The 19,940-nt window shown below is 50.7% G+C and overlaps 2 protein-coding genes across 2 annotated transcripts in view; both read right to left on the bottom strand.

Moving 5' to 3' along the window:
- Positions 1-985: 985 nt before the first annotated feature.
- Positions 986-10,149, bottom strand: LOC144735138 (uncharacterized). Its single transcript, XM_078617568.1, has 6 exons — positions 9,990-10,149; positions 6,996-7,542; positions 6,161-6,244; positions 5,573-5,662; positions 3,572-3,661; positions 986-2,705 (listed from the first exon to the last, which is right to left on the bottom strand). The coding sequence occupies exons 2-6, from the start codon at positions 7,504-7,506 to the stop codon at positions 2,011-2,013; spliced, it is 1,470 nt and encodes a 489-aa protein (XP_078473694.1). The 5' UTR covers positions 7,507-7,542; positions 9,990-10,149; the 3' UTR covers positions 986-2,010.
- A 5,338-nt stretch (positions 10,150-15,487) lies between these two features.
- Positions 15,488-19,940, bottom strand: part of LOC144735191 (uncharacterized) — a 31,214-nt gene continuing 26,761 nt past the window's right edge. Inside the window, exons 15-17 of the mRNA XM_078617650.1 lie at positions 18,680-18,739; positions 17,999-18,178; positions 15,488-17,174 (exon numbers count right to left, since the gene is read on the bottom strand). Coding sequence (XP_078473776.1) covers positions 16,963-17,174; positions 17,999-18,178; positions 18,680-18,739 — 452 coding nt within the window. The 3' untranslated portion in view covers positions 15,488-16,962. The remainder of the gene's footprint in view (positions 17,175-17,998; positions 18,179-18,679; positions 18,740-19,940) is intronic.

Genomic DNA, 19,940 nt, shown 5'->3' with positions numbered 1-19,940 from the left:
CTCCCCACTCAGCCCCTCCCCACCCTCCCCTCTCCACCCAGCCCCACCCCTCCCATTTTTGGATGCACGACGGACGGACGGACACAATAATCCCGTGGGCTGGTTCCTACCCAGGAACAAAAATTGTGTTAGTGTTATGCAAACCTAATCCATTAATGTATCTCATGTAACGGTAAAGTTTAATGTTAAAATGAACGTAATTTTCTTAAACGTTTTTACTTCGAATTCTGTTTTCTTCCCGAATGTTCACTTTCACCACGTGAAACTATGTAAATACGTTTAGGCTGTGTGTATATCGTAATTTAAAGGTGCAATTTTAATTTTGCTAGTTGTTTACGTCACTACTATTGCCGTTACATTCAGTGATATATGGGAATTACGATTTACGAGTAACAGTACAAAAAAACATGACTCAGAATTCTGTATGGAGGTCCATGGGAGGTGACACCACGAGTTACCGCACTGGGTCGCACTTAAAGCTTTCGTGACTTGCAGGGATTCATATTATTGGTTCTTTCGGTAAAGTCACGTAGAAGGGAAATAATAAAATAATAAAAATATAACATTATAAAATACAATTCTCACGACGTTTCGGCCACAACGCAAGCAGCCGTCCTCAGCTGTCGGAAAGACAGCGACCGAATGAACACCACCAAGCTTGGCAGCGTATATTTAAGCTGGGGTTAGGGGAGGAAGGGCGCCTTGGCAAAGGCATTTACATATCAACAGAGGAATTTAGCATATTTATGGAAAATGCAGATATGGGATTAGTCACTACTTGTGGAATGTGTAGGTGATGGGGGGGTATCAAAGTCATATTATGCTCATGTATTATGTAGGATTAGCAGTCATAAAGGGAGGAAGTAGGATTAGCAGTAATAAAGGGAGGGAATTTTAATAGTAAGGAGCTGCAGCCAAACCACCACGTAAAAAACTAAAATATAAACTACATCAATATCATCAAAATACTCAATATACTCTCCAATAAGCTGAACTACTAACAGCAAGTAATTTTTATTATCTCAAAATCAATGACACCACCACCAACGATGCAAAACGTTGGTATAATAATCTACTCTTAGCGATTGTTTATTCATTAACACATTGGCATTAAGCATTATAGGCATTGTTTAATAACACAGGTAAATCATAATGGGACCTCTCCTTTGCCAGGCGTACGCCTTTTGGCGTCCTCTGGTCTAACACCGTTTGAGACGAGGCTCAAAAGAAAGCTGTCTCCTCTGGTGTGGACCAATCAGTTTCAAGGACAATGCATATATTATCAGAGTATGTTCTTTGTTTGCATTCTGACCACACGTATTGTGGTTCATGCAGACATGATTCCTTGTAAAGGCTTTCAGCTTGGTGTTTTAACATCTTAACACCTGTTTTGTTGCCAGAAAAAAGTGGAAAAACCTCTTATCAACACAGGTAAAGTGAAAATGTCTGCTCTCCAGACACCATTGGGATAGTCAATAAAATATTAGTGGAGTACAGAGAATTTCCATTGTATTATTATAATCATCGCACGGCGTTCATCCTGCCCGACCCAGGCAGAGACGGCTGCTTCACATCATCAGCACGGGAGGAATGGCACCGAGACCATCCGATTCCACGCGAGCCCAGGTCAGCAAGCGTGGGGGGCACGCGCGGAGTGCGGTTGTCGTGGTCACGTTGGCTCCAGGTGCAGAGGGAGGTCAGCCGCGTGCGGGACCCAGGAAGCTGGTGGGAGTCGGTGACGAGGGGAGTTGGAACTTCCGTTAAAAAACGCGCCGGTCCGTTGCCCACACGACCCGCCAGCGGGAAATGGGGACGAAGCCCGAAGAAGAAGTCCCTTAGGAAGCACGAGGGGTGGTCTCACAATAAAAAAACCCAACGTGAAATTTAACCCAACAATACGTCCAGAAGAGTTCCGTAGTCCAGCCCGATTAAACGACCGTTCCTATCCCGACCGGGGCCTCGGTCGGGCCGGACCCAGCCACCCACCCCAAACGCCCCCGCCGCCGCCGCTTAGGATTTCTTCGCCAAGTGCGTGCGCATGTGCGTCTTCATGCTCGAGCCCTGCGAGAACGCGCGCCCGCACACGTCGCAACGGTAGGGCTTCTCGCCCGTGTGCCGCCGCACGTGGCTCGTCAGGCTGGTGTAGTGCGAGAAGGCGCGCCCGCACACCTCGCAGCGGTACGGCTTCTCCCCCGTGTGCGTGCGCAGGTGACGCTTCCACGTCGAGTACTGCGAAAACGCCTGGCCGCACACCTCGCAGCCGTGAGGCTTCTCGCCCGTGTGTATGCGCATGTGCACCGTCAGGTAAATGGACTTGGCGAACTGCCGCCCGCACTGCCGGCATTCGTACGGCTTTTTGGCGGCGGCGGCGGAGGAGGAGGCGCCGCCGGTAGTAGCGCTGCCGTGGTTTTGCCGACTCCCCCGCTTCCCTGCGGGCCCCTGCCCTCGCGATTGGCCTGGCTGCAGCGGAGTTAAGGCGACAGCGGCACTCGCGCCGAAGGCCGCGATGTTGCCGTCGTCTTCGGAAGCCTGCTGCTGATGCTGCTGATGCTGCTGCTGCTGCAGGTGATGCAGCTGCTGGTGCTGTTGCTGCTGCTGCTGTAACCGGACGTAGCTCTTAATCCTTGCCGCCCGCAGCGGTCGCTTGGTCGCGCTCTGTAGCGATGTCACGCCTTGGATGAAGAAATCCGAACGTCCGTCCATCTCTGGACCAAGCAAGCGGGGAAAAAAGATGCGTTCGGTTAGTTTCTTCTGGATTCGTAGTAATGTTCTTATTTGTCTGTCTCATGACGCTTTGAAAGCAACGGGCGCGTAGTTCGTTTGGGGAAATGATTGGAAATTAGAGTGGCAGATAGCACTTCACACAGAGACCCATAGAATCACATATAGACCCATAAGCTCACATATAAACCCATAGACCCACACAGAGAGCAATAGACCCACACAGAGAGCAATAGACCCACACAGAGACCCACAAACTTACACGGAGACCCACAGATTCGCACAGAGTATCCATAGACTTACATCAAAGACATGCGAAGACCCACTCAGAGATCCACAGAGGTAGGGAACCACGCGGAGAGAGAGAGACATTGGCCGGGCCAGGGGCCCCACATGGGGACGCCAAAGTAGCGGAGACGCCAGCCTGGTCGCTATCGCCCGAGGACACACTCATTCAGTCTGTGCCTCGTCAACTTTGCGATTTCTATTGATCAACCGATTGGAGACAGTGGAGAGGGAGGTACATGGGAACGAGAAAAAAGAAAGACCTCCTATATAGCCTTCACAGACTGTTGGGGCAAGTGCCGTTAGAGTAGCACCTATGAAGGCCGGCACGGTGCACGAGAGGGTGGGTGGGCCAGAAACCATGCCCAGCCGCCTTTGTCTCCCTTGTGGCGATGTTTACTACACACCTCACCAGGTACTCATTTGAGGCCGAGTCAACCCCAAGACCGGTTCGGATAACCGTCACCGGTGTTGGCCGTGAGCGGGAATCAAACTCGGGTCGCCGGGTTCGTAGCGCGACGTGCCAACCGTTGCACCACAACACACACGCACACACCGGCCTTGCCTGGGTGGTCTTGGTTTTGAGCGGAGAAAGCAGACGACGCCTCCGCTGCGTCTGCATCGTTCCACCCGCACGCTGTCCCCTGCACCTCGCCTGGGAGCCGCAGAGAGTTGACAATTTCGCACCGTCAATGACCGGAGTGGGGGCATTTGTAAGCTCACCGCGCTATGAACGTGGTGGGGGGTCCGAGTTTGATTCCAGGTCCTTGGCTAACACCGGTGATGTGTTGCCGCCGCTTAGCCAGTTTTTCAGCAACTCGCGCTGGACCGGTGCGGCGAAGTATGGTCAGACGACCCTCCCACCCGCGAATAAAAGGCATGGAGAGGCCTTGTTGCAGGGGTGAGATTCAATAAATTAAGTAATATTTAAAAATACTTTTTAAAAAATACGCTTTAATGAAATGTACCGTACTCGTAATGGCAGAACTCCACGACTCCAGGAAGTGGCCCCGAGGCTTGCCACAACGTAAGGGGCCGTGGTGATTTACAGCCAATGTCAGTTGAGCGTGGACAATTAGACCCAAGCAGAAACATTACATAAAAGAATGTTTACAAATATATATATACATTTTTTATGATAGAATATAGTATTGTCATCAGTATGACATAAGTATACCAAGTTTGCAGTCGATACCACATTGGGAAGTGGGTTAAAATTGAGTGACAACATTTGAGGATACGACAACAACAACAGACAGAGCGAGTTCAATGAAAGCGTGTAAAATACAGCTCAAACGTAGTCAGACAGATGAACTGGATGATGCGGTTGCTGCCGCTTGCCGAGTAGGACAGTGGTGCACAAGTTTCAAGGTCAGTTTATACAAATTTATTTTGAAGCACCCTGTGAGCTAAGAAGCTCACGAATCGGGTTTCATCAACAAAAGCGTCGGATCCCTGGCGAAAGTAGCGTACGTAAACAGGTCGCAAGAAATTATGAAATAAAAATTTATATAGTGAAGGGAAAATAATGGCAACAAATCACACAATGTAGAGTATATTACGAAATTATCTTTTAAATATACTCTTTGGTTCTTTCGGTAAAGTCACGTAGGTAGAAAAATATATAATAGATCGACGTTTCGATCGCAACGCAAGCAATCGCCATCAGGCGGCAAGCAATCGCCTGATGACGATTGCTTGCATTGCGATCGAAACGTCGCGATCTATTATTTTTTCTACCTATGCGACTTTACCGAAAGAACCAAAGAGTATGGATTCCTGGAGTCACGAAAGTTTCAAATCAAGATGATCTTTGAAATGTCTAACTACAGTGAGGATTACGATTAAAGAAGATATTGCAAATGCGGCATGACAACGCAAATGCTAAAGTAGCACAATTAACAACAAAACTCAACGCATTCGTCAACAGCTACGACGAGCATGCACGTGACCTTCACAGATCCAATACAGAGTGGGGGGGAGGGGGGGGGTATGTTCAGACAAGGACCCCCTTCTACTTCATAGATCACGAAGGGCCACTGGCGTTGTCCCTGGAGAAAGGCTGAGAGTTTGCCGCGCGATACCTGAACACCCGTCGTCGTGCTCAATATCATAGTACCTGAACACCCGTCGTCGTCGTGATCAATATCTTAGTACCTGAACACCCGTCGTCGTGCTAAATATCTTAGTACCTGAACACCCGTCGTCGTCGTGATCAATATCTTAGTACCTGAACACCCGTCGTCGTGCTCAATATCTTAGTACCTGAACACCCGTCGTCGTCGTGATCAATATCTTAGTACCTGAACACCCGTCGTCGTGCTCAATATCTTAGTACCTGAACACCCGTCGTCGTCGTGATCAATATCTTAGTACCTGAACACCCGTCGTCGTCGTGATCAATATCTTAGTACCTGAACACCCGTCGTCGTCGTGATCAATATCTTAGTACCTGAACACCCGTCGTCGTCGTCGTGCTCAATATCTTAGTACCTGAACACCTGTCGTCGTCGTGCTCAATATCTTAGTACCTGAACACCCGTCGTCGTGCTCAATATCTTAGTACCTGAACACCCGTCGTCGTCGTGCTCGACCTTAATGCCACGCCACGCGGGCCCGTGGGCAGAGCTGCTGTCCGTAGGCTCGCCCACTTCATCTGGTGGGGGGGGGGGGATAAAACAAAAAACAACAAGGGGGCGAACCGCGTCGTTCGACGCCATCTCCGCTGTAAGACTCTCCTAAGCGACAGAATAACATTGTCCGATATCGCGCGTCTCCCCATGCAGTAGCTACAAACAGCAGCAGTGTGTCCATGTGTCTCCCCATGCAGTCGCTACAAACAGCAGCAACACCAACGCCGCTCAGAAAAGTCGTCCGTCCCGCGTTAGACTCGTGTTGTAGTGGCCGGAGCTGTGCGTTAGTTAAGTGCAAGAAGTTCCACAAAAGAAAAAAAATGCGCTGGAAGCGAAAACGCGTTGCGCGCGAGCCACGCGTGTCAAACGGCGATTCGCTGTATGTGCACCTCCGTGTGCGTTGTGGATTGCGCAAAGCTGCGAGATGCAGTCGCGCAAATGACGCTGCGTACGAACCGAATTGTTCTCGTTAAACGTGGGCAACGATGAGCCCCGAGTCGAAGCGGGGACGCTCCGCTTACCAGAGGGCAGCGTCATATCGTCTTCGAATTGCAGATCTTGCACGCTTGCTGGAAGTTCGGCATTCAAATACTCGTCGGTAATATCTTTGAAAAAATAAAACGTTCAAAAGCCACGTGAGAAACTTAATAATGAATCTGTATGTACGTAAGGTGAACCATCATAACTGGTACGCATGGCCGCGTTTCCCTGCTAGGCAATAGCAGCAAAATATCTTCGAACGCTGCCAGGCGCGCTTCACGCATTCTACCACGCTGCAGCTAGTGAGAAGCAGCAATGCGCAGGGCACAAAGGCAGACTAAAGAGTCAACTATAAACAATTTTTTATCGACGCTCACGGGAAGGGAGTTTCGCAGCATTTTTCCATTTGTGCGAAGATCCCCCGCCGACCCTTCACTGCTGCCTCCACAGCGCTGTGGATTCCAGGCAGCCACGTGCAGCAGCGTAGCCACCGCGGTGTGGCAGTTATACACGTATTCTTAGGTTTTTTCGGTAAAGTCACGTAGGTAAAAATTTTTTTATTAATAAAAGTAAAATAAAAAATGAAATAAAAATCACGACGTTTCGGAGGCAACACAAGCTTCCGTCTTCAGGTGGAACCGTCACAGCACGATTGCTGTATCAACTTGATTTTAATTTTATTTTAATCTTACTTTAATTAATTTAAATTTTTTACCTACGTGACTTTACCGAAAAAACCTAAGAATATGAATCCTTGCAGTCACGAAAGCTTCAAATCTAGAGTTATAAACGTCTGCGAGAAAGAGCTTCATAGCTCATCGGATTCCTCCGGTCTAAACAAAGATTCCGACAGGGCCTCGGCGACAATAAACTCACCGTGCCTCGAGTAGTCACGCAAGCTCTCTCCGGAATGATCCCGTTCGGCGACGCCGTACGCGGGGCTGAGACCGGCCGCGTCGTCGGAAGGCCCTCCGGCCGCGTAGCCCCTCGCCTCGATGGAGCCCAGCCTCCCCACGGTCAGCGTCAGCTCGCGGCAGAGGCCGCTGAAGAGCGTGACGAGAACGTCCACAAGGTCCCCGAGGGCCGCGTCGGATCGCACGCCGCCGCCGTCATGGCCGGCGTCCTCGGCGGTGTCGGCGGCGTCCGGCGACCGCCGCAGCGTGCCAACCACCTGTCGCAGCACGGCGTAGAAGCCGAAGGGCAGGCGGTCGCGCGCCACGGCCAGCAGCTCGGCCCTGATGCGGCCGTCTCCGACGCAGGCGCGCAGCACCGAGCCGTCCTGGATGCCCAGCTCCGAGCCGATGGCGCTGGCGACGTTGGCGCTGACCCCGTGCGTCCGAAGCCACCCGGGGAAGTCTTCGCTCGTAAGAACGCTGGCGGCGGCCATGGCGGCGATGAAGGTGGTGATGGTGGCGATGGGTCGCTGCGGAGAAGATGGACGCGCGAGACTGTTAAAGCACTTGGCGCACAACCGTTAAACGTTACTCCATCAATTATATTGTGCTCTTAGGTTTTTTCGGTAAAGTCACATAGGTAAAAAATTAAAATATTAAAATAGAAATAAAATTCAATAATAAATCACGACGTTTCGGAGGCAACACAAGTCTCCGTCATCAGATGGGACCGTCACAGCCAGATTTACTGTATCAAGTGAGTTATTTATATTATTACTTTTATTAATTTTTATTTTATTTTTTACTTACGTGACTTTACCGAAAAAACCTAAGAGTATGATTACTTGCAGTCACGAAAGCTTCAAATCTAGAATCAATAATATTGTGTTTATTTAAAGGCGGCTTTCTTAAAACCAAGGTCCCTGGAAAAAGTTATTAACACTTTAAAACGATAAACTTGTTATGGTAATTAGGTTAGTCTACAACCATACCTTTTTCTTGTAACATTTAGTTTTTATCTGTGAATGCCAGGCTAAACAGGTAGGCTTTAAGTTAAAATAAAAACTTTGGCAGGTAAAAATACAACTGTCACCAAGCACCTAAATAAACAAAAATCTCAACACGTTCAACAAATACTACCTCGTGGCCTTAAAAATAAAAAAAATATTGGCAACGTTTCAGCTAATGGCCCGTCTTCATAGTATATAAACTGGAGCAATTGTCTATGTCACGAAATAGTCCAACCCGGTTGGAACACAAGAGCCGTTCCCGGATACCAGTGGTTGTATAAACACGGCACGTACGTGTGCATGTTGAACTTCTTTCACACCCGACGTAGCCAACCGTGCTCATTGGAGGTGCAGGGGAAGGACAACATGGAACGGGAGAGTAGCCATGGGCCCTTTAAGCATCACCACCACCACCATGTAGAGCCCCCATCACCACCACCACACAGGAACACCCATCACCACCACCACCACCACCACCACACAGAACACCCATCACCACCACCACCACACAGAACACCCATCACCACCACCACACCCATCACCACCACCATGTAGAGCCCCCATCACCACCACCACCACACAGGAACACCCATCACCACCACCACCACCACCACCACACAGAACACCCATCACCACCACCACACAGAACACCCATCACCACCACCACCACCACACAGAACACCCATCACCACCACCACACCCATCACCACCACCACACAGGAACACCCATCACCACCACCACACAGGAACACCCATCACCACCACCACACCCATCACCACCACCACACAGAGCCCCCATCACCACCACCACACAGGAACACCCATCACCACCACCACACAGAACACCCATCACCACCACCACCACACAGAACACCCATCACCACCACCACACAGAACACCCATCACCACCACCACACCCATCACCACCACCACAGAACACCCATCACCACCACCACACCCATCACCACCACCACCACACAGAACACCCATCACCACCACCACACCCATCACCACCACCACACAGAACACCCATCACCACCACCACCACACAGAACACGCATCACCACCACCACACCCATCACCACTACCACACAGAACACCCATCACCACCACCACGCAGAGCCCCCACCATCACCACCACCACACCCATCACCACCACCACACAGAACACCCACCACCACCACACAGAACACCCACCACCACCACACAGAACACCCATCACCACCACCACGCAGAGCCCCCACCACCACCACCACACCCATCACCACCACCACACAGAACCCCCACCACCACCACCACACAGAACACCCATCACCACCACCACCACCACACAGAACACCCACCACCACCACACAGAACACCCATCACCACCACCACACCCATCACCACCACACAGAGCCCCCACCACCACCACCACGCTCAGCCCTCAACCACCAAATGCTGTCATCAGCACACCTCGTTCTCATTGTATGCAGGCCCTGACCTTACCAATCCTGAGCAGCACCACCAAGCCCTTCTCTCACCACGACCAGGCCAAAACCTCACCACCCTCACCAGCACAAGGCCCTACCCTCACCACCACCACCACCAGGCCCTACCACCACCACCACCACCACCACCCTCACCACCACCACCCTCACCACCACTACCACCACCACCAGGCCCTACCCTCACCACCACCAGCCCTCACCACCACTACCACCACCAGGCCCTACCCTCACCACCACCACCAACCCTCACCACCACTACCACCACCACCAACCCTCACCACCACCACCAGGCCCTACCACCACCACCACCCTCACCACCACTACCACCACCACCAGGCCCTACCCTCACCACCACCAGCCCTCACCACCACTACCACCACCAGGCCCTACCCTCATCACCACCACCACCAACCCTCACCACCACTACCACCACCACCAACCCTCACCACCACCACCACCACCAGGCCCTACCCTCACCAGATCAGACGCAGCGCTACGGGGTCGCGACGAGGACGATGCTGGCGCGAACGTCGGTGAGGTGGGGTGAGGTGGTGAGGTGAGGTGGGCCCGGCCTTCCGCGTGTCTCTTGGCGGTGGGTGTGGAGGCGCCGCGTCGAACAAAGAGACGGGAGGGGGGCGGGGGGGGTCAGGGGTCAGGGGGCGGAGGGCGGGGGCCGCGTGCCAGGGACCGCGCTCATTTTCCCCGACCTCGCTCCGTCACGCGCGCGGCCAGGAGGCAAAGGCAAAGCTCCCCCGTGTAGCCTCGCGCAGCCTCGTGGGCCAAGTGCTGTATGGCCTTTACAGACTCATTGTAATTATTACTGAAACATTTAGATTAAAAGCTTTCGTGACTGCAGGGATTCATATTCTTGGTTCTTTCGGTAAAGTCACGTAGAAGGGAAATAATAAAATAATAATAAAATAATAAAAATAAAACATATTTCATTATGTTTTATTAAACATAACGTGACTACCGAAAGAACCAAGAATATTAAAGTCACGTAGAAGGGAAATAATAAAATAATAAAATAATAAACCAGTTAAATATGTTTTCTTTTTTTTCTTTTATTATTTCCCTTCTACGTGACTTTACCGAAAGATCCAAGAAAGTCACGAAAGCTTTACATCGAAATAAAAATACCAATGATGACGAAGCCAAAGCTGAGCCAAAGGGAATGCAAGAGGCATCGCCCAGATGGATGGACCACGATTGGGGAATATCCAGAGCCGAGGAGGCCCTTAAAGCCGTTGAATATTTCGCTTCCCAGGAATTAAAGTTCAAGTTCATTGATTAGGTATAGCCCTGTGAGCCATTCGGCTCTTGAATCGGGTGCAACCGCAACAAACAAAAAACAAAAACATGAACAAAAAAGCATCTTAAAGTGACTATGTGACTAAGTGCAAACAGAAAATCCAAGAAAAGACTGCAAAATATTGCAAGAAAAAGCACCGTACACCAACGCTGTGTGCAAAAATCCCAGTGGGATGCAAGTCAAACAACAACAACAACAACCACAAGACAACTTAGATTAAGGCCATCAGTCTTACTCCGTACTACAACAAACAAACATGGCCAAACCAGTAAACTTTTCGAAATCACCAAAATAAAGCAATGAAACAGTGATCATAGGAACTGACGGAATTTTCACAATAAACGACAAACAACATGTACTACCAAACTCATGCGGCAAAGAAGGAGCACGTTCATGACAAGCCGTAAAGGAATACACTTTTGCACCGGGAAGGGGGGGGGGGCAAATGAGTGACCCGGGGGAATTTCTTAGAGAGCAAGGGAGGACCCATAGCAAAACACAATAAACTCGCTGCCGGCTCGAGGGGAAAATACAAGAGACGAGAAAGCCACTTGCTGTTTAACTCTGAATTAACAAACCCTGGTGCCTGGAAAGTCGAAACGTTCAAATGCCATATGAATATTCTTAAACATCATGATATTAAACGTTCACTTTTGTGATAGGATTTATTGTTACATGGCAATACAGCACATAGGGGGTTTTGAATACGACTAGTTGTATGTTTTGTTAACATCCACTTATCCATACATAAGTGAGATCTGGGTTAGGTATATAAACCTGATAACGAATTTTGGAAGTTTTGTATTGAAGTATTGAACCAAGGGATCATTCAGAAAATATACATAATACGGATTATGAAAATTCTGCACGACCAAAATAATATGTTCCAGGGGTATAACCAGAGCCTGCCCGACCGCCTTTGTCTTCCCAGTGGCTGTCATTGCATGCTGCAGCAGGAATTCATTTTAAGAATGAGTCGACGTAAAGAGAGAGGAAGTCCGTTTCACAATGAGCATGGCTACAGATACACTTATCACACCTGGGGCAATTAAGTTGGTCTGTGCCTATGTAGTGTATTAATCTGGACACACGAAGAGTTGGAGGCACATCCTTTATTCCATTCCATATAGTCACAGGGGATATCTACCCACGGTCCATACGCTACCCGACCAGCGACGCCGAGGATGTAAAGACGAGGACGATGACAGCACGACGAGTTCCTTTCCCAGACAACAGCAGCCCCGACTGAGTGTCGGAGCCTCCCTTTTATCCTCCCCGGCGTGGCCTGGCTCCGCCCTCGGCCACGCCCTCCTCTGGATCCCACCAGGAGGTTCCAGGCTCTGCCCATGTGTCTCACTGGCAGAGCGGGCTACTATACCCATAGTCCTCCTCTCTCCGAGCATCCCATGCCACGCATTCTAGTGACTCATTCTATGTCACTACACCTACACAAATTGTGGGATGACCTCTGGAGGGAGTTTATCGGGGGTGATGACATCAGGTGCCAGGATGTCTGCGGAGCCAGAACCAGGGATGAACTCAGGCTGACCCAATGGATGCACCACGTGTGCAAAGGTGGGAGAAGCTTCGGGCCTTAATGTCTTCGAAGATGCATTAAATAAGCTAGAAATTCCCCGTAGGTTGTGAGTGGGATTCGAACTCGGCAAACTAGGCTCAATAAAAGAAGGGATAAACCTATACATGAACACCCAGAGAGAGAAAGGACGTTTCACAATGACCATGGCTACAGACACACACACACACCACATCTAGGGACAATTAAGTGGGTCTGTGCCCACACAACTCGTGGGATGACCTCCAGAGGGAGGGAGTTTGATGGGGGTGATGACATCAGGCGCCAGGATGTCTGCGGAGCCAGAGCCAGGAATGAACTCAGGCTGACCCGATGGATGCACCACGTGTGCAAACGATGGGAGAACGTTGGACCATAATGTGTCTTAGGTCATTAATCGCATGAGCTAGGAATCCCTATATAAACAGCACCCAAAATCACGCAAGTCAGTCTTGTTGAGGCAAACTCCGGGACTGGCACCCATAACCAGCCAAGTGTGAAGAGTCTTGCAACAGCAAAGGGCTCTGTGTGTTGCAAAGTGTTGAGTTCTGCGCTCACAGACTCTGAGCATCGCTGAAAGTTTTATTCTACGTTTTCCCTCATGTTTTGAGTCAATTGCAGAGTTAAGAACGGACTTCGAGAAGTTGTACCGTACTAAGCGAAGTGTTGTGAGAAGCTAAGAGGTGTGCGAATGCATTTCCGCAACACATTCCTGCGGAGGGAGCTGGTAGGAACGTTGGGTTGCTCGGTCAATGGCCAGGGTCAAAGGCTGCGTGGTGTATTCCGCAAATATAGCCGACTGTGAGGGCGGGCACAAGCCGGCGTGAGTAGGTTAAACGTTGAGTTTTTTAAGGGCACCACGAGGTGACCAGCCCCTCCCCACCCAGCCCTACCCCTCCCAGCCCCCATACAGCCCCACCCTCCCACCCTCCCCACCCAGCCCCTCCCCAACCTACCCTCCCCACCCAGCCCCACCCAGCCCCTCCACACCCTCCCCTCCCCACCCAGCCCCTCCCTCCCCACCCAGCCCCTCCCCACCCTCCCCTCCCCACCCAGCCCCACCCTCCCCAGGAGGTTCCTACCAGTATAATACTGTGATCAGCTAAGACGCTTGCGAAGTTAAGTGGAGATTTGAGTTATACACCAATATTGCGAATTGATGACTACGTCTATTTGCATGGGCACTGTTTTCGGTATTCTAATAAGAGTTTGATGTGAAGGTAAGTTGAGATTAAAGTTGCTTCGATTAAAAACACGTTTCCGAGTGCTGCTTTCCTAGACTCGTGCATCATTGTCGTAATGACGAACTGTATCCTGCGGTGAGGTCTGAATCCCGAGACCTGACATAGTTACACACATCATTGTTAAAAAGAGGATCATAAATGTTGAAGCGAGAATCATTGACGTTATCACGATTGGTGATACATACCCAAAGAACAACATAATTCACTTATAATATTTTTTTAAAAATCACAATATATACAATATGACCAATTCAAAACCTTATTGGTCACCCCGTGCCCCTTATCGATCTCAACGTTCATCCTACAAAGTCCCATCACAAGGGATAAACACAAATAGACCAAAAATATATTTTTAAACATTGCCCGTATTGGAACGGCTGTACGCCGTATAGACCTGACAACTCGATTTCCCTGCACAAGAACACGGGGTAAACCGTACGGGTTGACTGCTATGATCCCTTTGTGGGTGCAAGATGCCCATTCTGGTGGTGGGGGGGGGGGATGCGATATTTTTTAAAGACGATAAATCATCAAAAACACAAATGAAGCAACGGACACGTAAGCTAGAACTTACATTGTTTCATCAAACCCTGTGTATTTATTCACATTTTGTTTGAACGGTTGAGAATCAAAAGGGGGTGCAAGGCTGCAGTAAAGGGTTAAGATATATTCTAGATTTTAGATTTAAAGCTTTCGTGACTGCAAGGATTCATACTCTTAGGTTTTTTTGGTAAAGTCACGTTGGTAAAAAATAAAATTAATAAAAGTAATAATAATAGAAAATAGATTTAAATCTAGCTGTGACGGTCCCACCTGATGACGGAGACTTGTGTTGACTCAGAAACGTCGTGATTTATTATTTTATTTTATTCATATTATTACTTTTATTAATTTTAATTTTTACCTACGTGACTTTACCGAAAAAACCTAAGAGTATGGTTAAGATATACTCACTGCTCTAGGGCAGGGGTGGGGAACGTCCGGCCCGCGGGCCGTACAAGGCCCACAAATTCATTTGGGTCTGGCCCTGCCAAGGCAACCGCAGGCGGGACTCAAAATTCAATAAATCTAGGAGCAAACCTGGAAAAGCAGTTGCGAGTAGCAGCAACACCATCAACACCAGCTAACATCACACGCCTCGCCAAAGAGAAGCAGTTCCAGCCATCGCATTAGGGGTGAGTTCATTAAATGTTTGACCAAATATAAACAGGCTAATTTTTAAGTTGATAATTTTGTATGGCCCGCGAATGATGTTATAAATATCCAAATGGCCCCTGGCAGAAATCACAAAACCGAACTGCGCAAGACAAAGATGCCCTCGAACCTCACAATAATAATATCCAGGTGCTTGCCTTGGCTCCTCCAACCCTCAACCAGTATATATACAAGGACTGTTTTCTTGGAATTTCTCTTACTTGAAACAGCAATCGTGCTGTGACGGTTCCACCTGAAGACGGAAGCTTGTGTTGCCTCCGAAACGTCGTGATTTTTATTTTATTTTAATTTTACTTTTATTAATTTTATTTTCTATTTTTTACCTACGTGACTTTACCGAAAAAAACTAAGAAGATGCCCCAGAATAGTATGGAACGAACTGTTGGGGCAAGCGTTGTCAGCGAGTAGCAGCACCTATGAAAGCCAGCACTGTGGCACACGAGGGAGGTGGGTGGTCAGCACCGCGCCCGGCCACCTTTGTCTCCCCAAGGCTGCAGCAATAAAAGGCTGAAGGACCGCTGCTCTATCTTGATTTGAAGCTTTCGTGACTGCAATACCCACGTGACTTTACCGAAAGAACCAAAGAGTGTGGACCACTGCCCGATACGGCGCAAAGACGACGACGCAATGATTCGTGTTGGCGTTCACGTTTATTTTTCAGATGAAGCTCAACCGCCTCATGAACACGTCTTCCTTAGCGCGAGGACCGTCTTTGTAAAGACAACGAAGTGAAATCACGTTGCATTGTAGCGGTGTGGCGGGCGTGTGCGGATTCACCAGTCCAATTGGACGCATTTTGAATGACGCCAAAGTCGCCCGTGTCCTTGTGAACGCGACGTTACTCAAAGCGGGGTGGGTGGCTCGCAAAGTCGACTCCGTGAGGTTGGGCACCGCCGTGGCTAGGATATGTTAACTACCTCTCCCGGTATACAGGAGGTCGTGGGTTCGATCCCGACGCTCAATATGCCTGCTGTATATTTGGAGTTTGTGTGTGTGTGTGTCTCTCTCTCCCCCCATGGTCGCGTCAATTTATCTCGGGGTCCTCCGGTTTTTTCCCTCCACGTTTAGACGTCACGCTTCTAGAATATTCGGCTGCCATGAATGTCCAAATGCCGACGATAAGCCACTTTGTTGGGCGATCCAATTGTGGCCAGGTCGCCTTTCTAACAAAAGAGCCACATAGCTCTGTAGGCCCTTACCTGGTACATTAAAAAAAATTAGTTTGTAGTTTTTTGTTATGTCAAAGGTCACTGCGGAACCCGCAGATGCAAGCAACGCCGTATGCGTGTGTGGCCTTAGAAGTGGAAAACATATATTTAACAGCCGACGTTTCAGGCAACTCCCCTTCTTTCATAACACATAAACAGAGAAGCCACCTTACTCGTACCCACTCGATCTCTGCGATCTCTCTCGTTATGTGCTGCGAAGGGCCGTTTGCCCGAAACGTCGCTTATTATACACATTTTTTTCCTTTTCAGGCCACACGCGCGGTGAAGTGATTGACGGACGCTTTGAGTGTTTGCGAGGGTAGGCAGCAGTAGGCGGGGGTCGGCGACGGTAGGTGGGTATAGGTGGGTAGAGGCTGGGGTAGGTGGATGTAGGTGGGTAGAGGCTGGGGTAGGTGGGTATAGGTGGGTAGAGGCTGGGGTAGGTGGATGTAGGTGGGTAGAGGCTGGGGTAGGTGGATGTAGGTGGGTGTAGGTGGCGGTAGGCGGGGGTAGGCGGGGGATGGCAGGGGTAGACGGGGGTAGGTGGGTGTAGGTGGGTAGAGGCTGGGGTAGGCGGGGGTAGGTGGGTGTAGGTGGGTGTAGGTGGGTAGAGGCTGGGGTAGGTGGGTGTAGGTGGGTGTAGGTGGGTATAGGCTGCGGTAGGCAGGGGTAGGCGAGTGTAGGTGGGTGTAGGTGGCGGTAGGCGGGGGTTGGCAGGTGTAGGCAGCGGTAGACGGGGGTAGGCGGTGGTGAACAGGGGCAGGCGACAGTGGTAAGCAGTCGTTAGTGGTGGTAGATGCTGGTAGGTGGGTGTATGCGGTGGTAGGTGGGTGTAGGCGGTGGTAGGTGGCGGTATGCGGCGGTAGGCGGTGGCGGCGGTGGCGTGGTTCGACCCCCGCTAGGCGCGCACGCACTTGAAGTCCCCCCAGCGTCCCGCGGCGCACTGCACGGCGTCGTTGATGGGCTGCGGTCGCCCCGCGACGGGCGGCAGCTTCCAGCCGGCGGCGCACGAGTACGTGAGGCCGTCGCCCGGCTGGTAAACCGGCTGCGGCAACTTCTCCGCCAGGACGACCTGAGCCGGTGGCTTGGGAAGCACGCACACCGGGCGCTCTGCATGCGCACGCGCGCACACAAAGACAAAGATCCACCGCGCAGCCTTAATGGACTGTTGGGGCAAGTGCTGTTGGCGAGCAGCAGGTGTTCAACGCACACCGCACCGGGTACTCGCTTGAGGCTGAGTCTACCTAGGGGAGGCCCCGGGGCCGGTTCAGATCGACCGTCAACTCGTATCCGCACGACAGAAGAAGTCACGGGGAGGGTTTGGGGCACGAGTTCAAATCCCGATCAACCTCAAGATGGGGGGTGGGAGAGACGCCTCGCTGGTGTAACCACAGGGCTCCACACAATGGGCCCTTCCTACTTTTGAAACATACGTCTATCCGACCGCCGATGTATGTGGAACTTCTTTCGCACCCTACGTAGCCAACCGCGCTAATCGATGGGATGACTTGATGGCCGGCACGTGCGCCTTTTTGCGACGCGCTTCTGCGGCCGTCTGGAACGCTCTTCCTTCCGATAGGAGAAAACCAGTCGAGGTACGCACTTTACAATCATCTACATTGATAACGCCATTTCTTAAGAACTGCTTTTTGTGTTTTTAGTTTGTTGTCCTTTTCCCCGGCACGTCCGATGAGCACGATCGGCTTCGTACGGCGAGAAAACAAGTTCAACTTACGTCGAACTTACTACGTACGCCCTTCGGACAGACACCCCAAGAGCCCACGCACGGAGAGTTTCCGCAGGTGGACGACGATGCGGCCGATGGACCCCCAAGCTGGACTTGAACTCCGATCGCGAAGCCTCCCGGCCCCGGCACCGAGCGAACGTGCGGGGTCCGGCGGTCCCGTCGCAAGCTCGCTCGCTCGCTCACTCACCCACGCACTGCGTGATGGACTCCCAGTGGCCGGAGGGCAGGCACACGCTGCCCCAGGGCAGCGGGTACAGACCGTCGGCACAACGGAACACGGCCCTGTCGCCCGGCTTGTACTCGGCCTGCGTTGGCGTCACGGTGAGCTTGAACACCTCGGGCACCTGGCAGCCTTTGTTCTTGCCGTCTGCGCACGCGGACAACGATTCGCCCGCATAGCCGATAACAGACTGTTGGGGCAAGTGCTGTTAGCGAGTAGCACCTATCAACGATAAAGATCCCCCGTATAGCCTCTAACAGATTATTGGGGCAAGTGCTGTTAGCTAGTAGCATCTGGCGAAAACAAATATCCCCCGTATAGCCTTTAAAAGACTGTTGGGGCAAGTGTTGTTAGCGAGTAGCACCTATCAAAGACAAAGATCCTCCGTATAGCCTTTAACAGATTATTGTGGCAAGTGCTGTTAGCGAGTAGCACCTATTGAAAACAAAGACCCCCCGTATAGCCTTTAACAGGTTATTGGGGCAAGTCCTGTTAGCGAGTAGCACCTATCGAAAACAAAGATCCCCGTATAGCCTAAAAACTAAATCTGGCGATGTTACTGGCCTAATCGCCCCCCTTGACTGGCCACACAAAATCACCGTCCATCACTCAAACTTTCTGTGGGGAGGTTGGCGCGGACGCGACTACCTTGGTGCGCCTGGTGGGGCGGACGGGCCCCCGGGGAGGACGGGGGCTGCACGCCAGGCCCTGCGACAGAAACGCAACTCGATGATTGATTTTTAAATCCTTTACATTAAGTTCGCTTGCTTGCTTAGGACCGTGCACATCTTTCGGTCGTTTTTTAACCCACTTCCCGTGATCCAATGGAGCTGACATTTTCCACACAGACTCGTTGTGCGTGACAATTAATGTTCGTGAAATTTTTTTTCTCCAAAATTTTACACTTTTTAGGACAAAAATATTATATTTAATTACCAATTGCTTAATGGTGCAATGCAATCATCTGACCCATAGGTGGCAGCCATCTCAAGCCAGAGGACGAGAGGACTCTAGCCGCCACGCATATAAAGGATTTATAGTGAAAAACTTTGTTTTTACGGGTTATACTTATTTTACCCTCTTATCTGGCAACAAAAAACGCAACGCTTTAGAACCTGGTGCAAGATGAATCGTCACCGGGCGTTGGGTGGCCGTGAGCGGGAAATCAAACTCAGGTCGCCGGGTTCGTTACAGAGGTCGCAAACGGTTTTTGATTCCTTACCCGTACCCGGCCGCACCAGGGTCGCAAACGGGTATCGGGTACCTGATTGCGACCTCTGGGATGAAGCTATGTTGCAGGCGCGGGTGGGTTGATTCTAGGAACTTGAATTGTGAGAAGAGACAAGACGTTGGGAAGAGGGAGTGGGTGGGTGAGTGGGTGGGTGGGTGGGTGAGTGGGTAAGCGAATCATTGGGTTGGTGGGGTGAGTGGGTGCGTGAGTGACTGGGTGGGTTGGTAAGCGAATGAGTTCATGGGTGAGTGTGTGGATAGGGTGAGTGGGTGGATGGGTGGGTAAATAGATTGGTGGGTGGGTGTGCAAGTGGGTGCGTGAGTTGGTGCATCTGCAATTCACCAACTCTCAATGGCATAGCAAATACTAACTCGCTTAGAACTACAATATCTTAACAGTTGGCTTGGGTGAATGAGGGAGTGGGTGGGTCAGCGAATCAGTGAGTGGGCGAGTGAGTGGATGGGTGAGTGAGTGAGTGGGTGAGTGAGTGAGTGAGTGGGTGGGTGAGTGAGTGGGTGGGTGAGTGGGTGGGTGAGTGGGTGGGTAAGTAGATGGGTGGGTGGGTAAGTAGATGGGTGGGTGGGCGAGCGAGTGGGTGGGTGCATCTGCAATTGACCAACTCTCAAAAGCTTAGACTCTCAATGGCTTAGAACTAACATCTATTGACAGTGGCCTGTC

This window comes from Lampetra planeri, chromosome 54 (assembly GCF_965212315.1).
Source record: "Lampetra planeri chromosome 54, kcLamPlan1.2.h2, whole genome shotgun sequence".
Lineage (NCBI taxonomy): Eukaryota > Metazoa > Chordata > Hyperoartia > Petromyzontiformes > Petromyzontidae > Lampetra > Lampetra planeri.
This window is presented reverse-complemented; position numbering and strand designations above follow the sequence as displayed.